This window comes from Phyllobates terribilis, unplaced genomic scaffold (assembly GCF_046119375.1).
Source record: "Phyllobates terribilis strain yellow unplaced genomic scaffold, ASM4611937v1 Scaffold_11__3_contigs__length_659146591, whole genome shotgun sequence".
In the NCBI taxonomy this organism is placed as follows: Eukaryota; Metazoa; Chordata; class Amphibia; order Anura; family Dendrobatidae; genus Phyllobates; species Phyllobates terribilis.
In genome coordinates, this window is record NW_027362771.1 from 386,808,710 (window position 1) to 386,833,537 (window position 24,828).

Below are 24,828 nucleotides of genomic sequence, written 5' to 3' on the forward strand. Positions count from 1 at the left end.
CAGCCGTTGTTATGGGGAGAGGCAGGCGGGTGTAGGTACAGCACAGCATCAGCCGTTGTTATGGGGAGAGGCAGGCGGGAGCAGGTACAACACAGCATCAGCCGTTGTTATGGGGAGAGGCAGGCGGGTGTAGGTACAGCTCAGCATCAGCCATTGTTATGGGGAGAGGCAGGCGGGTGTAGGTACAGCACAGCATCAGCCGTTGTTATGGGGAGAGGCAGGCGGGTGTAGGTACAGCACAGCATCAGCCGTTGTTATGGGGAGAGGCAGGCGGGTGTAGGTACAGCACAGCATCAGCCGTTGTTATGGGGAGAGGCAGGCGGGTGTAGGTACAGCACAGCATCAGCCGTTGTTATGGGGAGAGGCAGGCGGGTGTAGGTACAGCACAGCATCAGCCATTGTTATGGGGAGAGGCAGGTGGGTGTAGGTACAGCACAGCATCAGCCGTTGTTATGGGGAGAGGCAGGCGGGTGTAGGTACAGCTCAGCATCAGCCGTTGTTATGGGGAGAGGCAGGCGGGTGTAGGTACAGCTCAGCATCAGCCGTTGTTATGGGGAGAGGCAGGCGGGTGTAGGTACAGCACAGCATCAGCCGTTGTTATGGGGAGAGGCAGGCGGGTGTAGGTACAGCACAGCATCAGCCGTTGTTATGGGGAGAGGCAGGCGGGTGTAGGTACAGCACAGCATCAGCCGTTGTTATGGGGAGAGGCAGGCGGGTGTGTTTGTATGTGAAGCACAATCTGGCGCCATTGGATTCTGTGTATTGCACAATATTCCTAATATATTTGGGAACACGGCACGGTGTTGACTGCAATATGGTTTGATATAATTTTATAGTGTTAAATGAAATGTACACAATTATGTAAAAGAGACCAAGTTACACACCAGCCTGTATATTTTTCCATAAGAAATAGTTAGCGCTATGGGAATGTTCTGGTTTTGTTTCGCAGATTATTTCCACTGCCATTTCTAATATATTAATTCTACACCAATATAGAAAGTCACGTGTTACAGAGTTTTCAGATCACGCTACAGCTACACAGCGTGCCGCACCCGCCCAAGATAAGAGGCTGCCAGGACACAACTTGGACCGCCAGGTGGCGCTATGTTGAAAACGTTCCTTTTAGACGCTCTGCCTTTAGAGGAAATCACGGACACCTTGACGTCACTTCCTTTCACATTTGGTGCTGGTGCGTGGTGGACGGCGTCTGGTTTGAGCCGTAAATATGCGCATAGAGAAATGTTATTTCTGCTCGGCTCCCATCTACCCGGGGCACGGCATGATGTTTGTGAGGAACGACTGCAAGGTAAGCGCTACAGTGCCGGAGTGTGTGTACGGGGGACAGGCTGCGGGTGTGTGTACTGGAGGGTGGGGGGGGACAGGCTGCGGGTGTGTGTACTGGGGGGTGGGGGGGGACAGGCTGCGGGTGTGTGTACTGGGGGGTGGGGGGGGACAGGCTGCGGGTGTGTGTACTGGGGGGTGGGGGGGGACAGGCTGCGGGTGTGTGTACTGGGGGGTGGGGGGGGACAGGCTGCGGGTGTGTGTACTGGGGGGTGGGGGGGGACAGGCTGCGGGTGTGTGTACTGGAGGGTGGGGGGGGACAGGCTGCGGGTGTGTGTACTGGGGGGGGACAGGCTGCGGGTGTGTGTACTGGGGGGGACAGGCTGCGGGTGTGTGTACTGGGGGGGACAGGCTGCGGGTGTGTGTACTGGGGGGGACAGGCTGCGGGTGTGTGTACTGGGGGTGGGGGGGGACAGGCTGCGGGTGTGTGTACTGGGGGGTGGGGGGGGACAGGCTGCGGGTGTGTGTACTGGGGGGGGGGCAGGCTGCGGGTGTGTGTACTGGGGGGGGACAGGCTGCGGGTGTGTGTACTGGGGGGGGGGACAGGCTGTGGGTGTGTGTACTGGGGGGGGGGACAGGCTGCGGGTGTGTGTACTGGGGGGGGGACAGGCTGCGGGTGTGTGTACTGGGGGGGGGACAGGCTGCGGGTGTGTGTACTGGGGGGGGGGACAGGCTGCGGGTGTGTGTACTGGGGGGGGGGACAGGCTGCGGGTGTGTGTACGGGGGGGGGACAGGCTGCGGGTGTGTGTACTGGGGTGGGGGGGACAGGCTGCGGGGGGGTGTACGCGGGGGGGTGTACTGGGGAGGGGGACAGGCTGCGGGGGGGTGTACGCGGGGGGGTGTACTGGGGAGGGGGACAGGCTGCGGGGGGGGTGTACTGGGGAGGGGGACAGGCTGCGGGGGGGGTGTACTGGGGAGGGGGACAGGCTGCGGGTGTGTGTACTGGGGGGGGGACAGGCTGCGGGTGTGTGTACTGGGGGGGGACAGGCTGTGGGTGTGTGTACTGGGGGGGGGGGACAGGCTGCGGGTGTGTGTACTGGGGGGGGGACAGGCTGCGGGTGTGTGTACTGGGGGGGGACAGGCTGCGGGTGTGTGTACTGGGGGGGGGGGACAGGCTGCGGGTGTGTGTACTGGGGGGGGGACAGGCTGCGGGTGTGTGTACTGGGGGGGGGACAGGCTGCGGGTGTGTGTACTGGGGGGGGACAGGCTGCGGGTGTGTGTACTGGGGGGGGGGGACAGGCTGCGGGTGTGTGTACTGGGGGGGGGACAGGCTGCGGGTGTGTGTACTGGGGGGGGGACAGGCTGCGGGTGTGTGTACTGGGGGGGGACAGGCTGCGGGTGTGTGTACTGGGGTGGGGGGGACAGGCTGCGGGGGGGTGTACGCGGGGGGGTGTACTGGGGAGGGGGACAGACTGGGGGGGGGACAGGCTGCGGGTGTGTGTACTGGGGGGGACAGGCTGCGGGTGTGTGTACTGGGGGGGGGGGACAGGCTGCGGGTGTGTGTACTGGGGGGGGACAGGCTGCGGGTGTGTGTACTGGGGGGGGACAGGCTGCGGGTGTGTGTACTGGGGTGGGGGGGACAGGCTGCGGGGGGGTGTACGCGGGGGGGTGTACTGGGGAGGGGGACAGGCTGCGGGGGGGGTGTACTGGGGAGGGGGACAGGCTGCGGGGGGGGTGTACTGGGGAGGGGGACAGGCTGCGGGTGTGTGTACTGGGGGGGGGACAGGCTGCGGGTGTGTGTACTGGGGGGGGACAGGCTGTGGGTGTGTGTACTGGGGGGGGGGACAGGCTGCGGGTGTGTGTACTGGGGGGGGGGACAGGCTGCGGGTGTGTGTACTGGGGGGGGGACAGGCTGCGGGTGTGTGTACTGGGGGGGGGGGACAGGCTGCGGGTGTGTGTACTGGGGGGGGGACAGGCTGCGGGTGTGTGTACTGGGGGGGGGACAGGCTGCGGGTGTGTGTACTGGGGGGGGACAGGCTGCGGGTGTGTGTACTGGGGGGGGGGGACAGGCTGCGGGTGTGTGTACTGGGGGGGGGGACAGGCTGCGGGTGTGTGTACTGGGGGGGGGGACAGGCTGCGGGTGTGTGTACTGGGGGGGGACAGGCTGCGGGTGTGTGTACTGGGGGGGACAGGCTGCGGGTGTGTGTACTGGGGGGGACAGGCTGCGGGTGTGTGTACTGGGGGGGACAGGCTGCGGGTGTGTGTACTGGGGGGGACAGGCTGCGGGTGTGTGTACTGGGGGGGGGACAGGCTGCGGGTGTGTGTACTGGGGGGGGACAGGCTGCGTGTGTGTGTGTACTGGGGGGGACAGGCTGCGTGTGTGTACTGGGGAGGGGGACAGGCTGCGGGGGGGGGGTGTACTGGGGAGGGGGACAGGCTGCGGGGGGGGTGTACTGGGGGGGGACAGGCTGCGGGTGTGTGTACTGGGGGGGGACAGGCTGCGGGTGTGTGTACGGGGGGGGACAGGCTGCGGGTGTGTGTACTGGGGTGGGGGGGACAGGCTGCGGGGGGGTGTACGCGGGGGGGTGTACTGGGGAGGGGGACAGGCTGCGGGTGTGTGTACTGGGGAGGGGGACAGGCTGCGGGGGGGGGGTGTACTGGGGAGGGGGACAGGCTGCGGGGGGGTGTACTGGGGGGGGACAGGCTGCGGGGGGGGTGTACTGGGGGGGGACAGGCTGCGGGGGGGGTGTACTGGGGGGGGACAGGCTGCGGGTGTGTGTACTGGGGTGGGGGGGACAGGCTGCGGGGGGGTGTACGCGGGGGGGTGTACTGGGGAGGGGGACAGGCTGCGGGGGGGGTGTACTGGGGAGGGGGACAGGCTGCGGGGGGGGTGTACTGGGGAGGGGGACAGGCTGCGGGGGGGGTGTACTGGGGAGGGGGACAGGCTGCGGGGGGGGTGTACTGGGGGGGGGGGACAGGCTGCGGGTGTGTGTACGGGGGGGGACAGGCTGCGGGTGTGTGTACTGGGGTGGGGGGGACAGGCTGCGGGGGGGTGTACGCGGGGGGGTGTACTGGGGAGGGGGACAGGCTGCGGGGGGGGTGTACTGGGGAGGGGGACAGGCTGGGGGGGGGGTGTACTGGGGAGGGGGACAGGCTGCGGGGGGGGTGTACTGGGGAGGGGGACAGGCTGCGGGGGGGGTGTACTGGGGAGGGGGACAGGCTGCGGGGGGGGTGTACTGGGGAGGGGGACAGGCTGGGGGGGGGTGTACTGGGGAGGGGGACAGGCTGCGGGGGGGGTGTACTGGGGAGGGGGACAGGCTGCGGGGGGGGTGTACTGGGGAGGGGGACAGGCTGCGGGGGGGGTGTACTGGGGGGGGGACAGGCTGCGGGTGTGTGTACGGGGGGGAACAGGCTGCGGGTGTGTGTACTGGGGTGGGGGGACAGGCTGCGGGGGGGTGTACGCGGGGGGGTGTACTGGGGAGGGGGACAGGCTGCGGGGGGGGTGTACTGGGGAGGGGGACAGGCTGGGGGGGGGGTGTACTGGGGAGGGGGACAGGCTGCGGGGGGGGTGTACTGGGGAGGGGGACAGGCTGCGGGGGGGGTGTACTGGGGAGGGGGACAGGCTGCGGGGGGGGTCTACTGGGGGGGGGACAGGCTGCGGGTGTGTGTACTGGGGGGGGACAGGCTGCGGGTGTGTGTACTGGGGGGGGGACAGGCTGCGGGTGTGTGTACTGGGGGGGGACAGGCTGCGGGTGTGTGTACTTGGGGGGGGACAGGCTGCGGGTGTGTGTACTGGGGGGGGGACAGGCTGCGGGTGTGTGTACTGGGGGGGGACAGGCTGCGGGTGTGTGTACTGGGGGGGACAGGCTGCGGGTGTGTGTACTGGGGGGGGACAGGCTGCGGGGGGGTGTACGCGGGGGGGTGTACTGGGGAGGGGGACAGGCTGCGGGGGGGGTGTACTGGGGAGGGGGACAGGCTGCGGGGGGGTGTACTGGGGAGGGGGACAGGCTGCGGGGGGGGACAGGCTGCGGGTGTGTGTACTGGGGGGGGACAGGCTGCGGGTGTGTGTACTGGGGGGGACAGGCTGCGGGTGTGTGTACTGGGGGGGGAACAGGCTGCGGGTGTGTGTACTGGGGGGGACAGGCTGCGGGTGTGTGTACTGGGGGGGAGACGGGCTGCGGGTGTGTGTACTGGGGGGTGGGGGGGACAGGCTGCGGGTGTGTGTACTGGGGTGGGGGACAGGCTGCGGGGGGGTGTACGCGGGGGGGGGTGTACTGGGGAGGGGGACAGGCTGCGGGGGGGGTGTACTGGGGAGGGGGACAGGCTGCGGGGGGGGTGTACTGGGGAGGGGGACAGGCTGCGGGGGGGTGTACTGGGGAGGGGGACAGGCTGCGGGGGGGTGTACTGGGGAGGGGGACAGGCTGCGGGGGGGGTGTACTGGGGAGGGGGACAGGCTGCGGGGGGGGGTGTACTGGGGAGGGGGACAGGCTGCGGGGGGGGTGTACTGGGGAGGGGGACAGGCTGCGGGGGGGGGGTGTACTGGGGAGGGGGACAGGCTGCGGGGGGGGTGTACTGGGGAGGGGGACAGGCTGCGGGGGGGGGGGTGTACTGGGGAGGGGGACAGGCTGCGGGGGGGGGGGTGTACTGGGGAGGGGGACAGGCTGCGGGGGGGGGGTGTACTGGGGAGGGGGACAGGCTGCGGGGGGGGGGTGTACTGGGGAGGGGGACAGGCTGCGGGGGGGGTGTACTGGGGAGGGGGACAGGCTGCGGGGGGGGTGTACTGGGGAGGGGGACAGGCTGCGGGGGGGGTGTACTGGGGAGGGGGACAGGCTGCGGGGGGGGTGTACTGGGGAGGGGGACAGGCTGCGGGGGGGGTGTACTGGGGAGGGGGACAGGCTGCGGGGGGGGTGTACTGGGGAGGGGGACAGGCTGCGGGGGGGGTGTACTGGGGAGGGGGACAGGCTGCGGGGGGGGTGTACTGGGGAGGGGGACAGGCTGCGGGGGGGGTGTACTGGGGAGGGGGACAGGCTGCGGGGGGGGTGTACTGGGGAGGGGGACAGGCTGCGGGGGGGGTGTACTGGGGTGGGGGGGACAGGCTGCGGGTGTGTGTACTGGAGGGGGGGGGGGGACAGGCTGCGGGTGTGTGTACTGGAGGGGGGGGGGGGACAGGCTGCGGGTGTGTGTACTGGGGGGGGGGGGGACAGGCTGCGGGTGTGTGTACTGGGGGGGGGGACAGGCTGCGGGTGTGTGTACTGGGGGGGGGGGGACAGGCTGCGGGTGTGTGTACTGGGGGGGGGACAGGCTGCGGGTGTGTGTACTGGGGGTGGGGGGGACAGGCTGCGGGTGTGTGTACTGGGGGTGGGGGGGACAGGCTGCGGGTGTGTGTACTGGGGGTGGGGGGGACAGGCTGCGGGTGTGTGTACTGGGGGTGGGGGGGACAGGCTGCGGGTGTGTGTACTGGGGGTGGGGGGGACAGGCTGCGGGAGGGGTGTACTGGGGAGGGGGACAGGCTGCGGGAGGGGTGTACTGGGGAGGGGGACAGGCTGCGGGGGGGTGTACTGGGGAGGGGGACAGGCTGCGGGGGGGGGTGTACTGGGGAGGGGGACAGGCTGCGGGGGGGGTGTACTGGGGAGGGGGACAGGCTGCGGGGGGGTGTACGCGGGGGGGGGTGTACTGGGGGGGGACATCCTGCGGGTGTGTGTACTGGGGGGGGACAGGCTGCGGGTGTGTGTACTGGGGGGTGGGGGGGACAGGCTGTGGGTGTGTGTACTGGGGGGTGGGGGGGACAGGCTGCGGGTGTGTGTACTGGGGTGGGGGACAGGCTGCGGGGGGGTGTACGCGGGGGGGGGGGTGTACTGGGGTGGGGGACAGGCTGCGGGGGGGGGTGTACTGGGGAGGGGGACAGGCTGCGGGGGGGGGGTGTACTGGGGAGGGGGACAGGCTGCGGGGGGGGTGTACTGGGGAGGGGGACAGGCTGCGGGGGGGGGGTGTACTGGGGAGGGGGACAGGCTGCGGGGGGGGTGTGTACTGGGGTGGGGGGGACAGGCTGCGGGGGGGTGTACGCGGGGGGGGTGTACTGGGGAGGGGGACAGGCTGCGGGGGGGTGTACAGGGGAGGGGGACAGGCTGCGGGGGGGGGGGTGTACTGGGGAGGGGGACAGGCTGCGGGGGGGGGGGGTGTACTGGGGAGGGGGACAGGCTGCGGGGGGGTGTACTGGGGAGGGGGACAGGCTGCGGGGGGGGGTGTACTGGGGAGGGGGACAGGCTGCGGGGGGGTGTACTGGGGGGGGACAGGCTGCGGGTGTGTGTACTGGGGGGGGGGACAGGCTGCGGGTGTGTGTACTGGGGGGGGGGACAGGCTGCGGGTGTGTGTACTGGGGGGGGGGGACAGGCTGCGGGTGTGTGTACTGGGGGGGGGGGACAGGCTGCGGGGGTGTGTACTGGGGGGTGGGGGACAGGCTGCGGGGGTGTGTACGCGGGGGGCTTGTACTGGGGAGGGGGACAGGCTGCGGGGGGGGGTGTACTGGGGAGGGGGACAGGCTGCGGGGGGGGTGTACTGGGGAGGGGGACAGGCTGCGGGGGGGGGTGTACTGGGGAGGGGGACAGGCTGCGGGGGGGGGGTGTACTGGGGAGGGGGACAGGCTGCGGGGGGGGGTGTACTGGGGAGGGGGACAGGCTGCGGGGGGGTGTGTACTGGGGAGGGGGACAGGCTGCGGGGGGGTGTGTACTGGGGAGGGGGACAGGCTGCGGGGGGGGGGTGTACTGGGGAGGGGGACGACGACAGGCTACGACAGGCTGACTAGTGCTGGTTGCTTGTCACATGGCTGACCCTGTAATGTACCAGCGTGGGTTACTGTAAGTATTTCCTGTTTGCTCCATTCTTATGATACAGGTGTGGATTGTTTGTGTACACTGTGTATTTGTATCTCTCTTCCTATCTACATACTGCTTTGACAGATTATAGAATGTATACACACTTCTCAATTTAGAGAAGTAGGTGCTGGATTATCAGATGCTAGATGCTGAGATGTCGCAGTAAAGTATACTTGATATTTTATTTTTTTTCAGATGTTCAGATTCTGCCGTTCAAAATGTCACAAGAACTTCAAGAAGAAGCGTAATCCCAGAAAGATCAGGTGGACAAAAGCTTTCAGAAAAGCGGCTGGTAAAGAGTTAACTGTGGTAAGTTGCAATTTCCAGCCCTGCACATCTATAACATATACGGATTCCTCTTGTACAGAGGGGGTGATATTGGTGATTTATCCTTAGTGTACAGAGGGAGCAGGCATTAACAGTGTGATGGAGCTCTTCTGTTCTGCGCCATACAATTTTGACATCTGTCTGGTAACAGCTGATCTGTGGGGGAGTAGGGTGTTCTACTCCTAGAGAGCTGATATTGATCCTAAGCCCAATAACTGAGCTTAGCGGGGATGTCAAGGTAGTTGGCATGTGTGAATGAGGCCAGGTGCAGTTTTCTAGTGGTATGCCATCACTCATGAGATAAAACTACTTAACTGGTTATTTCTATGTCTGCACAAAGCCTGTTGATGTTTTGCATTATAACCTATTGTAGGCTGCGTTCAAATAAATAGCGTCAAGGGCATTAATTCTGTAAGGGCAAGATTAAACATTTTAAGTAAAAACTGAAGATGCCTGTGCCAGACCCAACACTTTTCTAGGTGTCAAATATATATTCTTGTCTTCGTTCACACGGCAGTATTGTGGTCAGTATTTGTTAAAGTTTTGGAAAAGTATAACAGAAACACTTGCACCACTTCTGCATTTTTCACCCACTCTGGATTTTGATTTACAAATACTGATGTAAAATACTGCTGTGTGAACATGGCCTCAGGACGATCCTTAACCCCTTTCTGACATGCTACGTGCTAATATTTATCTGTGCCCTGGGCCTTATGGACCAGATACGTACTAGTACACATCAGCGATTCCGCCCGCACACAGGATGTGCGGGCGGAATCGCCGCCGGGTGTCAGCTGACGACATCCGGGTCACCTGACACCAGGAAGATACTTTGATCATGCGCAGTGCACGATCAGTTTCTTCTCCCTGTGCAGCTCTGACAGCCTGTATAGCACAGGGAAGCTGCTGCATTCCTGTGCTATACAGGAGATCAGAATGTAAAAAGTGAAAGTCCCATAGTGGGACAATGTGTAAAAGTTAAAAAAGAATCAGAAAGTGAAAAAAATAATCCCCAAAAAATAAAAATATATTGTACCCATCAATGAATAGTATTGTGGGAGAAAAAAAACAATAAAAGTACACATATTTGGTATCGCTGCATCCGGAATGACCTGACCTATAAAACTGTCCTGCTAGTTAACCCCTTTAGTGAGCACGGTAAAAAAATAAATAAAAAACGAGGCAAAAAACGATGCTTTATCATCATACCGCCAAACAAAAAATGGAATAAAACGCAATCAAAAAGACGAATGTAAATAAAAATTGTACCGCTGAAAACGTCATCTTGCAAAAAAAAAGCCGCCATACAGCTCCAACGGCCGAAAAAGAAAAGCTATAGCTCTCAGAATAAAGCCATGCAAAAAATATTTTTTTCTATAAAATTGTTTTTATTGTGTAAAAGCGCCAAAACATAAAAAAAATATAAATATGGTACAGTTGTAAATGTACTGACCCGAAGAATAAAGCTGCCATATCAATTTTACCACATGCAGAACTGCATAAAAAAACCTCAAAAAAACTATTCCTGAATTGTTGGTTTTTGTTTATTCTGCCTCCCAAAAATTGGAATAGAAAGCGATCAAAAAATGTCACATGCCTGAAAATGGTACCAATAAAAACGCCAACTCATCCTGCAAAAAACAAGCCATCACATGACTGTCGGCCGAAATATGGAAAAATTATAGCGCTCAAAAATTGACAGCTGTCAATCATAAAAACCTGATATGAATCTGGCGTCGCTGTAATCACACCGACCCGAAAAATAAAGTCGTCTAATCACTTATATGGCACGAGGAAAGGTGTAAAAAAATAAACTCTAGGGCGGTGCTAGGGTTCGGATTTTTTCAAAAGTTAAAAAAAAAAAAGTGACGATATGTTGACTAATGTTGAGCAAGTGCTCGCTACTTGAGTTTGCATCGGGTGCTTGGGTATGTACTGAGTATCGCGGGTGCTCGAGTGACATGCTCGAGTCTCCGCCCCTTGTGCTTTGCGGCCAAAAAAACCTGGCGGGGATTGCCTGCCATGCACGAGCGATCCCCACATGTTTCTTTTTCGGTGTCTAACAGTGAAACATGCAGGGCGGGGACTCGAGCATGTCACTCGAGCACACGCTGTACATGGTGCATACCTGAGTACCTGATGCAAACTCAAGTAGCGAGTACTTTCGCTCAAGACTAATGACAACTTATTCAATATATGACGACCTAATGTTATCAATTTCTGTGTCGTACCTCTGGGTTCAAAATGTTCACTATACCCCTTCATAAAATCCTTGAGGGGTCTAGTTTCTAAAATGGGGTCACTTGTGGGGGGTTTCCACTATTTAGGCGCATCAGGGGCTCTCCAAACACGACATGACGTTCCCTCTCAATTCCAACCAATTTTGCGTTAAAAAAGTCAGTCTCCTTCCCTTCTGAACTCTGCCTTGCACCCAAATAATTATTTTCCCCACATATGGTTTATCGGTGTACTTAGGAGAAATTGCACAAAAGTTTTTGGGGTCCATTTTCTCCTCTTACCCTTGTAAAAATAAAAAAAAATTGTGGCTAAAACTTCATTTTTGTGGAAAAAGTTAGACTTTTTTATTTTCGCTGCTCCATGTTATAAACTTTTGTGAAGCATCTGGGGGTTCAGGGTGTTCACCACACATCTAGATAAGTTCCCTGAGGGGTCTAGTTTCCAAAATGGGGTCACTTGTGGGGGGTTTCCACTGTTTAGGCACATCAGGGGCTCTCCAAACGCTAATTATTCAAGCAAATTTTATATTCAAAAAGTCAAATGGCGTTCCTTCCCTTCCAAACCCTGCCGTGCACCCAAACAGTGATTTTTCCCCACATATGGGGTATCTGCGTGCTCAGGAGAAATTGCACAACAAATTTTGGGGTCCATTTTTTCCTGTTACCCTTGCAAAAATCAAAAAAAATTGGGGTCTAAAGTAACATTTTTGTGAAAAAAGTTAATTGTTCATTTTTTTTTTTCTTCCACTTTCCAAAAATTCCTGTGTAGCACGTGAAGGGTTAAACTTCTTGAATGTGGTTTTGAGCACCTTGAGGGGAGCAGTTTTTAGAATGGTGTCACTTTTGGGTATTTTCTGTCATAAAGGCCCCTCAAAGTCACTTCAAATGTGATGTGGTCCCTAAAAAAAAAATTTTGTAAATTTTGTTGAAAAAATGAGAAATTGCTGGTCATCTTTTAACCCTTATAGCTCCCTAATAAAAAAAGTAAAAATTTTGGTTCCAAAATTGTGCTGATGTAAAGTAGACATGTGGGAAATGTTATTTATTAAATATTTTGTGTAACATATCTCTCTGATTTAAGAGCATAAAAATTCAAATTGCTAAATTTTTTAAAATTTTAGCCAAATTTCTGATTTTTTCACAAATAAACGCAGGTGATAACGGAGAAATTTTACCACAATCATGAAGTCCAATATGCCACGAAAAAATCTCAGAATCAGGGGGATCCGTTGACGCGTTCCAGAGTAATTACCTCATAAAGTGACAGTGGTCAGAATTGAAAAAATTGGTCCGGTCATTAACGTGCAAACCACCCTCGGGGGTAAAGGGGTTAAAATTAAGCGGTTGTAGCTAAAGAGTACTTATCACTAATTTGTGCCTGCTCTTTTAATTTAATAAGAATGAGCCACCTTAGATTCGTGATTTTACTAAATATAACTAGTTGTAAAAAAGGCTCCGACTTTCTAAGTTGTGAGAACTCTACATGAAAGCTGGATCCCTCAACCCTCTGAGGCCACTCGCGTTGATAGTGAGATCTTGTTAGATTGGAAGCATTGGAGCAGTTACCGTTCTGTAACAGCTTAGTAAAGTACGTGTCATCGCTGGGTTAATCGGAAGAACAAGATATTGCCAGAACTTGTTCTTTCACCGTGAGAGTGGCTGGTGAAGATTTACGCTCTGCATGTCTGGGTTCCACAATCTGGAAGTTCATGTCCAAATTTGATAGTCAGACCATCTCAGGGGCTTTGCTCATATGGAGCTGCCCACTGTTCATTGAATTAAAAAGGGAAGTCCCAGATTAGTATTAGGAATTGGGACCTTTTTTCAGCAATCTGTCACTTACTGGTCTGCTCGCTGCGGTTTTGATAAAATTACTCTTATCAGCAGATTATTGTCACTAGGGGACTAGTAAGCCTAATCTGTATAACCCTGCCCCCACCACTGATTGGCATCTTCCTGCCTGGGCACATTGTACATAGAAAGCTGCCAATCAGTGGTGTGGGTGGGTTATACAGAGCTCAGCATTCAGAGTATATCTGTAACAGAGAAAACGATGATTTAAAAAAAAAAAATATATAGATACAGCCCAGTAAATCGACACATCACTGGAATCTGGTTCTCTGCCCCTACATCATGCTGCTCTCGGATGGGATAGCCAATACCTGCTGACAGATTTCTTTTAAGGTCTGCATTACCATCACACATTTTCTCTGCACATGTGCGTTCCAGTTCACCCACTATACAACCCCTGGCAAAAATTATGGAATCACTGGGCTCGGAGGATGTTCATTCAGTTGTTTAATGTTGTTGAAAAAAAGCAGATCACAGACATGGCACAAAACTAAAGTAATTTCAAATGGCAACTTCAGGGCTTTAAGAAACACTAAAAGAAATCAAGATAAAAAATGTGGTACTCAGTAAGGGTAATTTTTTTCAGACCAAGCAGAGGGAAAAAATTATGGAATCACCCTGTAAATTTTCATTTCCAAAACTAACACCTGCATCAAATTAGATCTGCTCGTTAGTCTGCATCTAAAAAGGAGTGGTCACACCTTGGAGAGCTGTTGCACCAAGTGGACTGACATGAATCATGGCTCCAACCCGAGAGATGTCAATTGAAACAAAGGAGAGGATTATCAAACTCTTAAAAGAAGGTAAATCATCAGGCAATGTTGCAAAAGATGTTGGTTGTTCAGTCAGCTGTGTCTAAAATCTGGACCAAATACAAACAACATGGGGAGGTTGTTAAAGGCAAACATACTGGTAGACCAAGGAAGACATCAGAGCGTCAAGACCGGAAACTTAAAGCAATATGTCTCCAAAACAGGAAATGCACAACAAAACAAATGAGGAACGAATGGGAAGAAACTGGAGTCAATGTCTGTGACCGAACTGTAAGAAACCGCCTAAAGGAAATGGGATTTACATACAGAAAAGCTAAACGAAAGCCATCATTAACACCTAAACAGAAAAAAACAAGGTTACAATGAGCTAAGGAAAAGCAATCGTGGACTATGATGACTGAATGAAAGTCATATTCAGTGATGAATCGCGAATCTGCATTGGGCAAGGTGATGATGCTGAAACTTTTGTTTGGTGCCGTTCCAATGAGATTGATAAAAATGACTGCATGAAGAGAACATGCAAATTTCCACAGTCATTGATGATATGGGGCTGCATGTCAGGTAAAGGCACTGGGGAGATGGCTGTCATTACATCTTCAATAAATGCCCAAGTTTACATTGATATTTTGGACAGTTTTCTTATCCCATCAATTAAAAGGATGTTTGGGGATGATGACATAATTTTTCAAGATGATAATGCATCCTGCTATAGAGCAAAAACTGTGAACACATTCATTGAAAGAAGACACATAAGGTCAATGTCATGGCCTGCAAATAGTCCGGATATCAATCCAATTGAAAATCTTTGGTGGAAGTTGAAGAAAATGGTCCAAGACAAGGCTCCAGCCTGCAAAGCTGATCTGGCAACAGCAATCAGAGAAAGTTGGAGCCAGATTGATGAAGAGTACTGTTTGTCACTCATTAAGTCCATGCCTCAGAGACTGCAAGCTGTTATTAAAACCAGAGGTGGTGCAACAAAATACTAGTGATGTATTGGAGTGTTCTTTTGTGTGTTTGTTTTTGATGATTCCATAATTTTTTCCCTCTGCTTGGTCTGAAAAAAATTACCCTAATTGAGTACCACATTTTTTATCTTCATTTCTTTTAGTGTTTCTTAAAGCCATAAAGTTGCCATTTGAAATGACTTTAGTTTTGTGCCATGTCTGATCTGCTTTTTTTTCAACAACATTAAGCAACTGAATGAACATCCTCCGAGCCCTGTGATTCCATAATTTTTGCCAGGGGTTGTAGTAGACATGAGCATCACTGTGCACATATAACCTGTGAGAAGAATGAGCTGGGGGTCAGGAAGTGATGGCACATCTTAGCGACATGCCATCATGCTACATACATGGTGGTAACATCAGTATAATTTTGTAGTATTTACTGCGGTGTTCTCCAGCATTATTTTTTACTGTATAAGGTGTTGCTGGCACTGTCCAGTCGTCCCACTTTTACTCCTAGCCCTAGGCCCAGGCTGCATTAGTGATGTGTGGTAGACAAATTGCCGATAACTTTAGCACTTGTGAGAAGTTTGTTCATGTCCCAGCATTTGCAGGCTCTGTGTAAGGCACCTGCATGTACAATGTAATAACAGATCATAATTCTTGTGCAGGATAATTCATTTGAATTTGAAAAACGAAGAAATGAACCTGTGAAATACCAGCGGGAGTTATGGAGCAAGAGCGGTAATGTCTTTTTTTTATCTTAATCCTTGTAGATTTACACATCATATAGGTTAATTTATTGTTCTTTGGAACAAAAAATAAGATTTCCCTCTATTTACTGCCGGTGTAAAAACAAGAGCAGGTAATCATGGCAAGTTCACAGTCTTTTATGATCTGCTCTTGATTGAATGATTGTTCTTGCCAGCATTTTATATGTAAGCATCAATGTGGAGTGTTTAGTCCATTCATTTGTGTTCTATATTTTCTTTTTACCTTATCGTATTTATTCAATTCTTGCTTTTAGTCGAGGCTATGAAGAGAGTAGAAGAGATCAAGCAGAAGCGACAGGCCCGATTTATCATGAACAGGTAAGGAAGCATCGTGTCACAGGTAGCAAAGATCCTTACTGACTGAGAAGCCAAGCGAGATGTCATGCACATTTCTCTCTTTTAGACTAAAGAAGGGCAAAGAGTTGGAGAAAGTTCAGGATATCAAAGAAGTCAAGAAGAACATACATCTTATCCGGGCCCCACATGCTGGTAAGTCACTTAGTCTGCCAGAGGATCTGGCTTTTTCTTAAATTCGCATTTCTTTCTTACTTTTCTGGGTATGTTAAAAAGTCTCTGTCTGTAGTATATCACTATATATATTGGCTATTACCCGACATTGCTATTTTCCTGGGTTCAACAATGGTTTATATGTATCAGAAACTTAGTGTGTTGTAATTGGCCAGTCATGACTTTTACCCTATGGGCTTCAACAGTTTACAAATAACAAACAGAGCCTTACTCACCCACCTCTGCTCTCTCCTGCTCCTCGCTGCTGCTTCCGGACTTTGCCGATAGGCTGCAGAGGTGATGTTACAGCAGAAGTGATGGCTGCAGCAAATCAGTGCAAATGCCAAGCAAGTTGGTAAGAGAGTGCTGAGCCCAGTGATTGACTGCAGCAGTAATGTGCACTGTAGTCATGACCTCAGTACTGCACAGAGACCGAGACAGCCAGTGCTGGAGCAGGGTTGGGTGAATAAAGCTGTTAAACAGTGTGAAAGCTTATGGGAGGAAAAAAAGTAGTTATTGTAGTAACCCTTTTGAAAGGGTTTCTTGGGCACCACACGTTAGTGATTTATCTTATCCATAGGATAGGTCATCAATATCAGATTGATGGGGTTCCTACACCTGGCACCCCCACCACCAGCTGTCATTTGCTCCTTCTGTCTCCGAATGTAACATTTTGAAAGGATCTGCAATGCTCAGCTCCATTTAAAGCACTACTCTAGTTTTTTTTTTTTTGAGCACAGGAGTGGTGCTAATGATCTAAGTTCCCTGACCCTAGCATTATACTCACCTGCTGCTGTCTTCACCTCCGCCTGGCACTGCTCTGGTCCCGCTCCGCCATTTTGTGACCACAACTTCTGACTGAGTGGGAGTCAGAGGGTAACGGTCACAAGCTGTTAATATAAGTCTATTAGAGCTTCGTTCTGGCTCTTATAGATTTGCATTGAGTAGTGACCTCCGGATTTCCCAGCAAACACTGAACTGAACAGACAGGTCACAACCTGCAGAAGACTGACTAGAGCGGCATCAATAACAGATGAAGATGGTAAGTATAAGACTAGGGGCAGGGAACTTAGATTAGTAGCCCCACTCCAGTGCTGCAATAAAAAAGCAACCTTTGGAGTGCTGCTTTTATGAGTAGTGGCTGCTGTCGAGTACTGCACAATCACTCCCGTCTTTTGATAGTTTCGTTATGGCCGGACAACCTCTTTAACACTAGTGCTAAAGTTGAGCTGAAAACCCAGTTTAACTCTAAAATATTGCAATCTGTGACATACTTTATCCAGGTTGTATATTCGTAAGCCCTATGTAGATTTGGCAACAGGGGCTAACCAGCACCTCTCCCTTGTGCATCAGGAGATAAGGGGCTGCTGGGGCATTCATCCTTCCATTGGCAGGTTATGCACATACCTGTCAATCGTGCACTGCTAGTAATTAGAACATGACACAATCACGATATCTATAAGTGACTGTACAGTGTGGTTGATAAAGGCCAGCAAATTGTTAGGTTACCATATTGTTTGTATTTGTTTTCTGGGATACCCCTGTACAATATCCCGCACGTGTAGGTGTCACTAGTATATAATTAACCCCTTCAAACACCTTGAGAGATCAGTTTTTGCATTTTCGTTTTTTGCTCCCCTTCTTCCCAGAGCCACAACTTTTTTATTTTACAGTCAATATGGCTTAATGAGGGCTAAATTTTAGGGGGACGAGTTGTACTTTTGAACGAATGACACCATTGATTTTACCATATAGTGTACTGGAAAACAGGAAGAAAAATCCAGGTGTGGTGAAATTACAAGAAAAAGGTGCAATTCCACTTTTTTTTTATATTTTTTTTTTTACTGTGTTCACTAAATGCTAAAACTGACCTGTGGTGAAAAAAAAATCCAAAGTCTATAAAAAAGAAAAAAAAATAACGCCATTTTCCAAGACCCCTAGCATCTCCATTTTTCGGGTTCTGGGGCTGGGTGAGGGCTATTTTTTGCGCTGGCTCGAGGTTTAGCATTTGTGAATCATAATTCTGGCCTTTTTATTTTTTTTTTTCTCTTTACGCTGTTTACCGATCTGATTCTTTTTATGTTTATAGATCGGGTGTTTCTGAACACAGCGATCCGAAATATGTGTATTTTTTTGTTTTATTTGAATGGGGCAAAAGGGGGGGGGGGTGTTTTGAACTTTTATATTTTTTAAAAAAATATTTTTAAAGATTTTTTTTCTACTTTTTACTTGCTTCAATAGTCCTCTTAGGAGACTAGAAGCTGCGATCATCTGATCGCCTGTGCTACACATAGCAGGGCTTCCGTCCAGCTATGTGTAGCAGAATTGATTATCTGCCATGAACGCCTGCCACAGGGCGGTGCTCATAGCAGATCAGCAATGACAACCATAGGGGTCTCCTGCAGATCCCAGGTTGTCATCCCAGCTCTTCGGCGCCCTGCGATCATGTGACGGGTGCTGATGGGCGGAACTACTGACTCGCATCTGGTTTGTGTGAGTTAAATGCCGCTGTCAGAGATTGACAGTGGAATTTAACATGTTAATAGCAGCAGGTGCATCGCAATTCCACCCGCAGCTGTTTGGGGATCAGATCAGCTGTCATGTGACTAAAAACATGAAATGCAGGGACACCAATTATGATGTACCTATATGTCCTAGGTCGTGAAGGGGTTAAAACCTTGTTACTCTGACTATAGTGGCTAGGATTGGATTACTAGTGGTTCTGGTATGAACCCCGCCATGCAGTGTCTGGTCTTTAGGTCTGTATATGGACTGCAAATGCTCAACATACCTATAAAATGCCATTCCATACATTTTTGCAGGACCATTCCTAACAGATGCCTGTGCTTAATATCTACTTCTGGAAAACATTGTAACCGTATATAATTTGCTACATTTATATGTCCTCTCATTATTTATAATTTGTGTTCATTTATAGTTCTCTTCCTTTCATAGCCTAGTGTGGTGTGATACATATATATGTATATAATATAATTTTTTTTCTATTTACAGGAAAAGCGAAACTGTTGGAAGACAAAATGGTTCAGCAGTTACAAGAGGATGTGGATATGGAAGCGGATTCTTAGAAATCGATACAGCTATCATCTTGACATTGTTGCAGTGTATGCTTCAATATAGGGACATTTTTACAGCACTTTGGACTGTTGCACGAGTTTCATATTTGAAGCCAGATATCGTGGATCAAGACTGTATTCAGTACCGTCAGCCTGAAAAATAAATTTTTAGTTCCTCGTTTTGTTTGTTCGTGCAGTTAGTGTTAGAAAGGATTTTCTTTATACAGTGCTGTGATCTCATACACAAGTTTTACTGGTAGAACTATTGAATGATATTAACCCTTTCACCTCGCAGCCATTTTCCATTTTTGCGTTTTTGTTTTTTCCCCCTCCTTCTTCCCAGAACCATAACGCTTTATTGTTCTGTTCACATAGACCTATGAGGGCTTGTTTTTTTGTGGGACGAGTTGTACTTTTTGAATTATTCCATTCGTTCTACCAAAGTGTACTTGAAAATGGGAAAAAAAAAATTCTAAGTGCGTTGAAATTGTGAAAAAACAAAACACAATACTGACATTGTTTTTTTGGGAAATGTTTTCACGGTTTATATTTTGTGGTAAAAAAAGACCATACAATATGATTCTCCTCACAGCCATCACCTGCTGTGGGAGACCGCTCCATACACCCGCTTCTGACATGCGCCGTACATCATGAAGGGGTTCAAGCAGCACACCTTCTCCCATCAAAATTTTTATTCTCTTAATATACTGCAATCATCATAATATATCACTGTTCTGACAGTTGCTCAGTTTGCCTTTCTAGCTGAATCCGTCTAAGCTCTATGTAGAAACAGGAGGTAATTTTTCCTGGTTCAGGAGGTGAAGAGGGGAATGATAAATGCAGGGACAAGAGACTTCCTGTTTCTACATAAAGCAGAGAAAAGAGAAGAATTAACTGGGCAGAAAGGCAAAATAAGCAACTGTAAGTACACAGTGCTGTATAATATGATTGTACTATATTAAGAGGATAAAAACTTTAATGGGAGGAGGGCTTCTTTAAGTGATCAAAATACTATTAGTGCAGCTATAATAGCCTGGATTATTTGGATATATTCATCAACCAGATTTTGTGAAGAATCCTTTTGAGTTTATCCTGAAGCTTGCGGTTTTCATCTTTCAAAACTTTATTTCCATCTATTTCAACAGTCGAGATATTTTCAAATCTAGAAATACGCGCGCTCTCACAGATATCAATAGCGGATGCTGACCCATCCGTGCTAGAGATGTGTTCTCTTCCACAGCCTGTTGTAGGGTACAGAGAGCCATTCTATATGACGAAAGTATTGAGTGAACCTATCCTATTCCAGGAACACATGAGCCCACATTTACTAGGTTTTTGAGTCTACATTTTGGCATAAGTTGCAACTATTCGCTGGTGCAAATCAATAGAGAAAAATGTATTTGCTCCAAAAAGGGCAGATCATGTGTGCCTCACTTGACGCATTTTAAAAGTTTTTAGGTACATTATTCGTCTAAAGTAAACCCAATAAGAGTTGGTGTAAGTAATAGCGATGCATGGATCTTTTGAAATTTTAATTTGATTAATTTTCCCAAAAGCACTTGCTTTGTGGTGAATAAATTTGCTCTTGTCTCACTACTGGAAAGCTTGGAATTGCTCAAAAAATACACGAGGGGGAGATGACCTTGTTGACCATAAGTGCTTACATACTACAGACGGAAGAGAGCGTGAACGAGAAGTTCCTGCTGACCAAAGGAGCTCACAGTCTACAGAAGAGAGAGAGGAACCCCACTGAGCATAAGAACTGACACTCCACAGGAGAGTGCTCATGAATTTTTTTAAATTTTTTTTTATTTTTTTTATTATAATATGGATGGATGTGCCACTTGGATACCCATCCGTATGGCATTCCAATAGTTTTTTTTTACTGCCTTTTTATTAGTGATCCTTCCTATTAGCGTACTATTTTTTTTCTCAATTTTTGCATGTATGCATTGAGTCGATCACACTTATTTTTATTTTTCTGGTGGTGCCAGCACTTTAGCCTTTTGTTCCCAGAGCAATTACAGTCACCGCTCACAGCATAAGTGGCGACTGTAAGTAGTACATCAGTGCAGAGCTGTCAGTCAGTGCTGAGGCGTGGTTACAGCTGTGGTGACTGTAATTGCTCCGGACACATCTGCATGACTGAAAATCGGCGTCATTTCACAGGAAAAAAAAGAAATTTTTTTTTCATGGGTGCTGCACCTTCAGTACTGCAGCTGGGCACCCTCATAATGCTATTAACCTACAGATTAACCTTCTATCTGCAGGTTAATACCATTATTGTGCCTTACAGGTTCGCTTTAAGTATATATAACAAGTGAATAAGTACCTTAATAAGCAGCGTCCCCTTACAGTGTGATGCCACCTAACATAACAAATACAGTAACTTAACAAACAAAAAACCCCCAAAACATACAACAGATATTTCACCGTAATATGACAGCGGTATTGGAAGTTAACATCAGTAATTTATAAGCCTAAACCAGGAGTGGAACAATCAGGAAACGTATAATAGAAACTCGTCACCACTTCTGTATTTATCACCCACTCCTGGTTTTGGCTTACAAATACTGATGTAAAATAGTGAAGGTGGAGACGTGGCCTAAGGGTGCAGATACTGGCGAAAGTGAGAAGCCGGGTGCTGCAGGCTCCACCGAAATGGTCAAGGGTCGCATGTTGCCCAGATCTGCGTTAGCAGAAGTAAAAGGAGGCCATTGCTTTTAGAAGAGAACAATGTGCCCCCAGGAAGTGGCACATAAAGTATCTACTGGTCAGTAAAGGTATATTCACATAATGTGTTCTTATTGTTAAATCACCACATATCCTATCAAACACTTGTAGGATAGCATTGTATGAATGTCATATTGGACGGTACTTTCAGTAACCCAATAACAGAAAACTCAAGCGTGATTGATTATTCCGCACTGATATCCATTAAACTGATGGGGGAAGATGTTTGGCTAGTGTTCTTTTCTCATACTGCATGCTCGTGCCTTGGGAAGAAAACGTCACTCCATCGATTTGCTCTTCTATTTGCTTTCTTTTAATCCCTATGCTATGCACGAACCCCCCGGACCCTGTATCACAAGATAAATTCAAGTAAAAATATCACTGCGTGTATGTCTTCACTGAACTGCAGTACATAGAAGGCTAGGTGCACAGAAGCAGATTTGCTGTCTGAGTACGAAATGACAAATCATCAGATTGCAAACGGGCCAATGATATTCTATGGGGCTGTGCATGTCTGATTTATTTTTTTTTTCTTGGACAGAGACTGTCTGAGGAAAAAAATCGCTGCATGCATGTCCGATATTCAGATTACACTCGATAACGAAAGTCTATGAGTGTGTGGGAAACATCATACTGCGCTCAGATGACATCTGAGTGCAGTCCGATTTCCACGCACTCATAGAATGGAGAAGAAAGAGACATTGTCTTCTCTATCTTCTCATCTCAGAGAATCAGATCACACTATACTACTCTCACACTCTGATCAGTTTCATCAGTGTCATGTGCATAACTGATCCGGTTTTCTCGGATGACATAAAATACACTCGTGTACATCTAGCTGAAAAGAGGGAAGCCCAATATCTTTTGATTTCAGTTTCCCACTTGAATGTGCCAGGCAGCCTAGCTGATCAGCCGGCATATTATGAGAAAAGAACTCAGTTCTAGTATTCCTGGTTTGACTACAGGGCTGTGGAGTCGGAGTCGGTATAAAATGGACCGACTCCAACTCCTAAAATATATAATAAATTGGGTATAGTAGTTCAATGCAGTTTGTGGGGAATATTTTTTTTCATAAGAATTTGGGAAAGCTATGAAATGGCCTATAAATGTCTGTCCTATTCCTGATCTAAGGGTCTAGACTTTTAGCTGAGAGGAATCTGTGCTACAGTAAATGTATCACTTAACCGCTTCCCGACCGTCCACTGTACATAAACGTCGGCACTTGCTGGGCTCTATGCAGCGCCGACGTTTATAAACGGTCGGTCCCGCAGCGCTCAGGACCCCCAGGGTCCTGCAGGCGTTGCGGTTCAGATCAGTAGCAGTGACAGGGGACATCATCGGGACCTGATTGGATCAGGTCCCAATGATGTTAACGCTTTCCTATCTTCTAGATGCCGCGATCTATAGCGATCGCTGCATTTAGAAGATAGTGAGAGGAGAGAGGGTCGTCCACTTAACTCTCCGACGGCCCCCTGGTGTCTGAGAGTACCTGCCGTTGTCATGGCAGCCGGAGGTCACATGACCGCCTCCGGGTCTGCCATGTATGGTGTCCTGCTAGACTCAGCCTGCAGCGGAAGTCTAGCAGGAGACACGGACTGTGAAACTGTCAGCAAAGCTCTAGTGCAATGTAATACATGTCTATTGCATTGCATGAGAACAGTGATTAGAAAAATAAAAATTAATGTCCCTTACAGGGACTAAGAAAAAATGTAAAAAAAAAGTCTAAAAAATGTTTTCAAACTGTTTAATAAAAATCACAAAATAAATAAAAATAAGTAAATAAAATATTAAACCAATAAATCCGTATTTTTATGCAAAAACAAAAAAAGTACACATTTGGTATCGTCGCGTCCGAAACAACCCGATCTATAAAACTATCACACTAATTAACTCCTTCTGTGCACACCGTAATAAAAATAAGTAAAAAACAGCAAAAAACTATGCTATTTCATCATATCGCCAAACAAAAAGTGGAAAAAAATGCGATCAAAAAGCAAAATGTAAATAAAAATGGTACCGCTGAAAACGTCATCTTGTTCCGCAAAAAAAAAGCCGCCATACAGCTCCATCAGCCGAAAAATAAAAAAGTTATAGCTCTCAGAATAAAGCGATGCAAAAAAAATATTTTTTCTATAAAATAGTTTTATTGTGTAAAAGCGCCAAAACATAAAAGAAAATGGTAAGTGTAGTATCGCTGTAAATGTACTGACCCAAAGAATAATGCTGCCTTATCACTTTTACCACACGCAGAACGGCATAAAAAAAACTCTCAAAAAACAATTCCTGAATTGTTGGTTTTTGTTAATTTTACCTCCCAAAAAACGGAATAGAAAGCGATCAAAACATGTCACGTACCCAAAAATTGTACCAATAAAAATGTCAACTCGTCCCGCAAAAAACAAGCCGTCACATGACTCTGTCGGCCGAAATATGGAAAAATTCTAGCTCTCAAAATATGGCGATGCAAAAACTAGATTTTGCAAAAAAAGCGTCTTTTAGTGTGTGACAGCTGTCAATCATAAAAACCCGATATAAATCTGGTATCTCTGTAATCGCACCGACTCAAAGAATAAAGTAATCTCATCACTTATACCGCACGAGGAACGGCGTAAAAAATAAAACCAATTCTTCACATGCTACTGATTTGTTTATTATGTCTCCCAAAGATCGCAGTAAGGGTCTGCTCACATTTATCCTGTGCTCTGCGCTGAGCACTTACACCAGAGTTTCCGTGTAAATCTCTGAAATACGTGATTCAAACGGAACCCATGATGGAAGATTCCCTGTAATGAGGCAGATATAGGCCACTGTGGATGCCGTCTGGCCTGTGATCCCACGGTGTCAGTGTTTTAGGCGTGCATAAAAGTGCGGTTGGCCACAGTTTTGTGCACTTCTGAAAAAAAGGACACCGCTAAACAGAGGCCAGACGGAGTCCAGAGTAACTCTGCTGCCTCATTACAGTGAATGGATCCCGCAGGGGTTTCATCTGAAATACATCACTTGGAAATTTAGATGGAAACCCCGATGTAAGTGCTCAGCATAGAGCGCCGGATAAACAATATGTTAAATGTTCCCAATAAAAGCTTCAACTCAGTCCTCAAAAAAAGCTAGTCCCCACTCAGGTCCGTCATCTGTTAAAAATATAAGGGACTTCCAAGTTACTGGTAGCAGAAAGGCTCTGGAAAAGCAAAATGGCCCTTGCCCCCCAAAAGAAATTCAGAAAATTTTGTGCTCCCAAATCCAAATGCCTATTCTACAATAATTTGTTCTCCAATTGTCAAATAGCGCTCCGTCCCTCCCAGATCTCGCCGTATGGCTGAGCGGTACGATACAGCCACATATGGGGTATTGACACTTTTAGAAGAAATTGTGTGACACATTTCGGCACCATTTTTACCCATTGCCCTGTGTGAAAATGTAAAATCTGAGGGTAAAACATTTTTTTGTGGTAAAAAT

The 24,828-nt window shown here is 49.8% G+C and overlaps 1 protein-coding gene across 1 annotated transcript; it reads left to right on the forward strand.

The window, feature by feature from the left end:
* The first annotated feature begins 1,136 nt into the window (after window positions 1–1,136).
* On the forward strand, window positions 1,137–18,817 carry RSL24D1 (ribosomal L24 domain containing 1). The gene is made up of 6 exons (XM_073653013.1): window positions 1,137–1,306; window positions 8,349–8,462; window positions 14,957–15,029; window positions 15,313–15,376; window positions 15,462–15,547; window positions 18,578–18,817. Exons 1-6 carry the CDS (start codon window positions 1,226–1,228, stop codon window positions 18,649–18,651), a joined length of 492 nt encoding a protein of 163 aa, XP_073509114.1. The 5' UTR covers window positions 1,137–1,225; the 3' UTR covers window positions 18,652–18,817.
* Window positions 18,818–24,828: the final 6,011 nt, after the last annotated feature.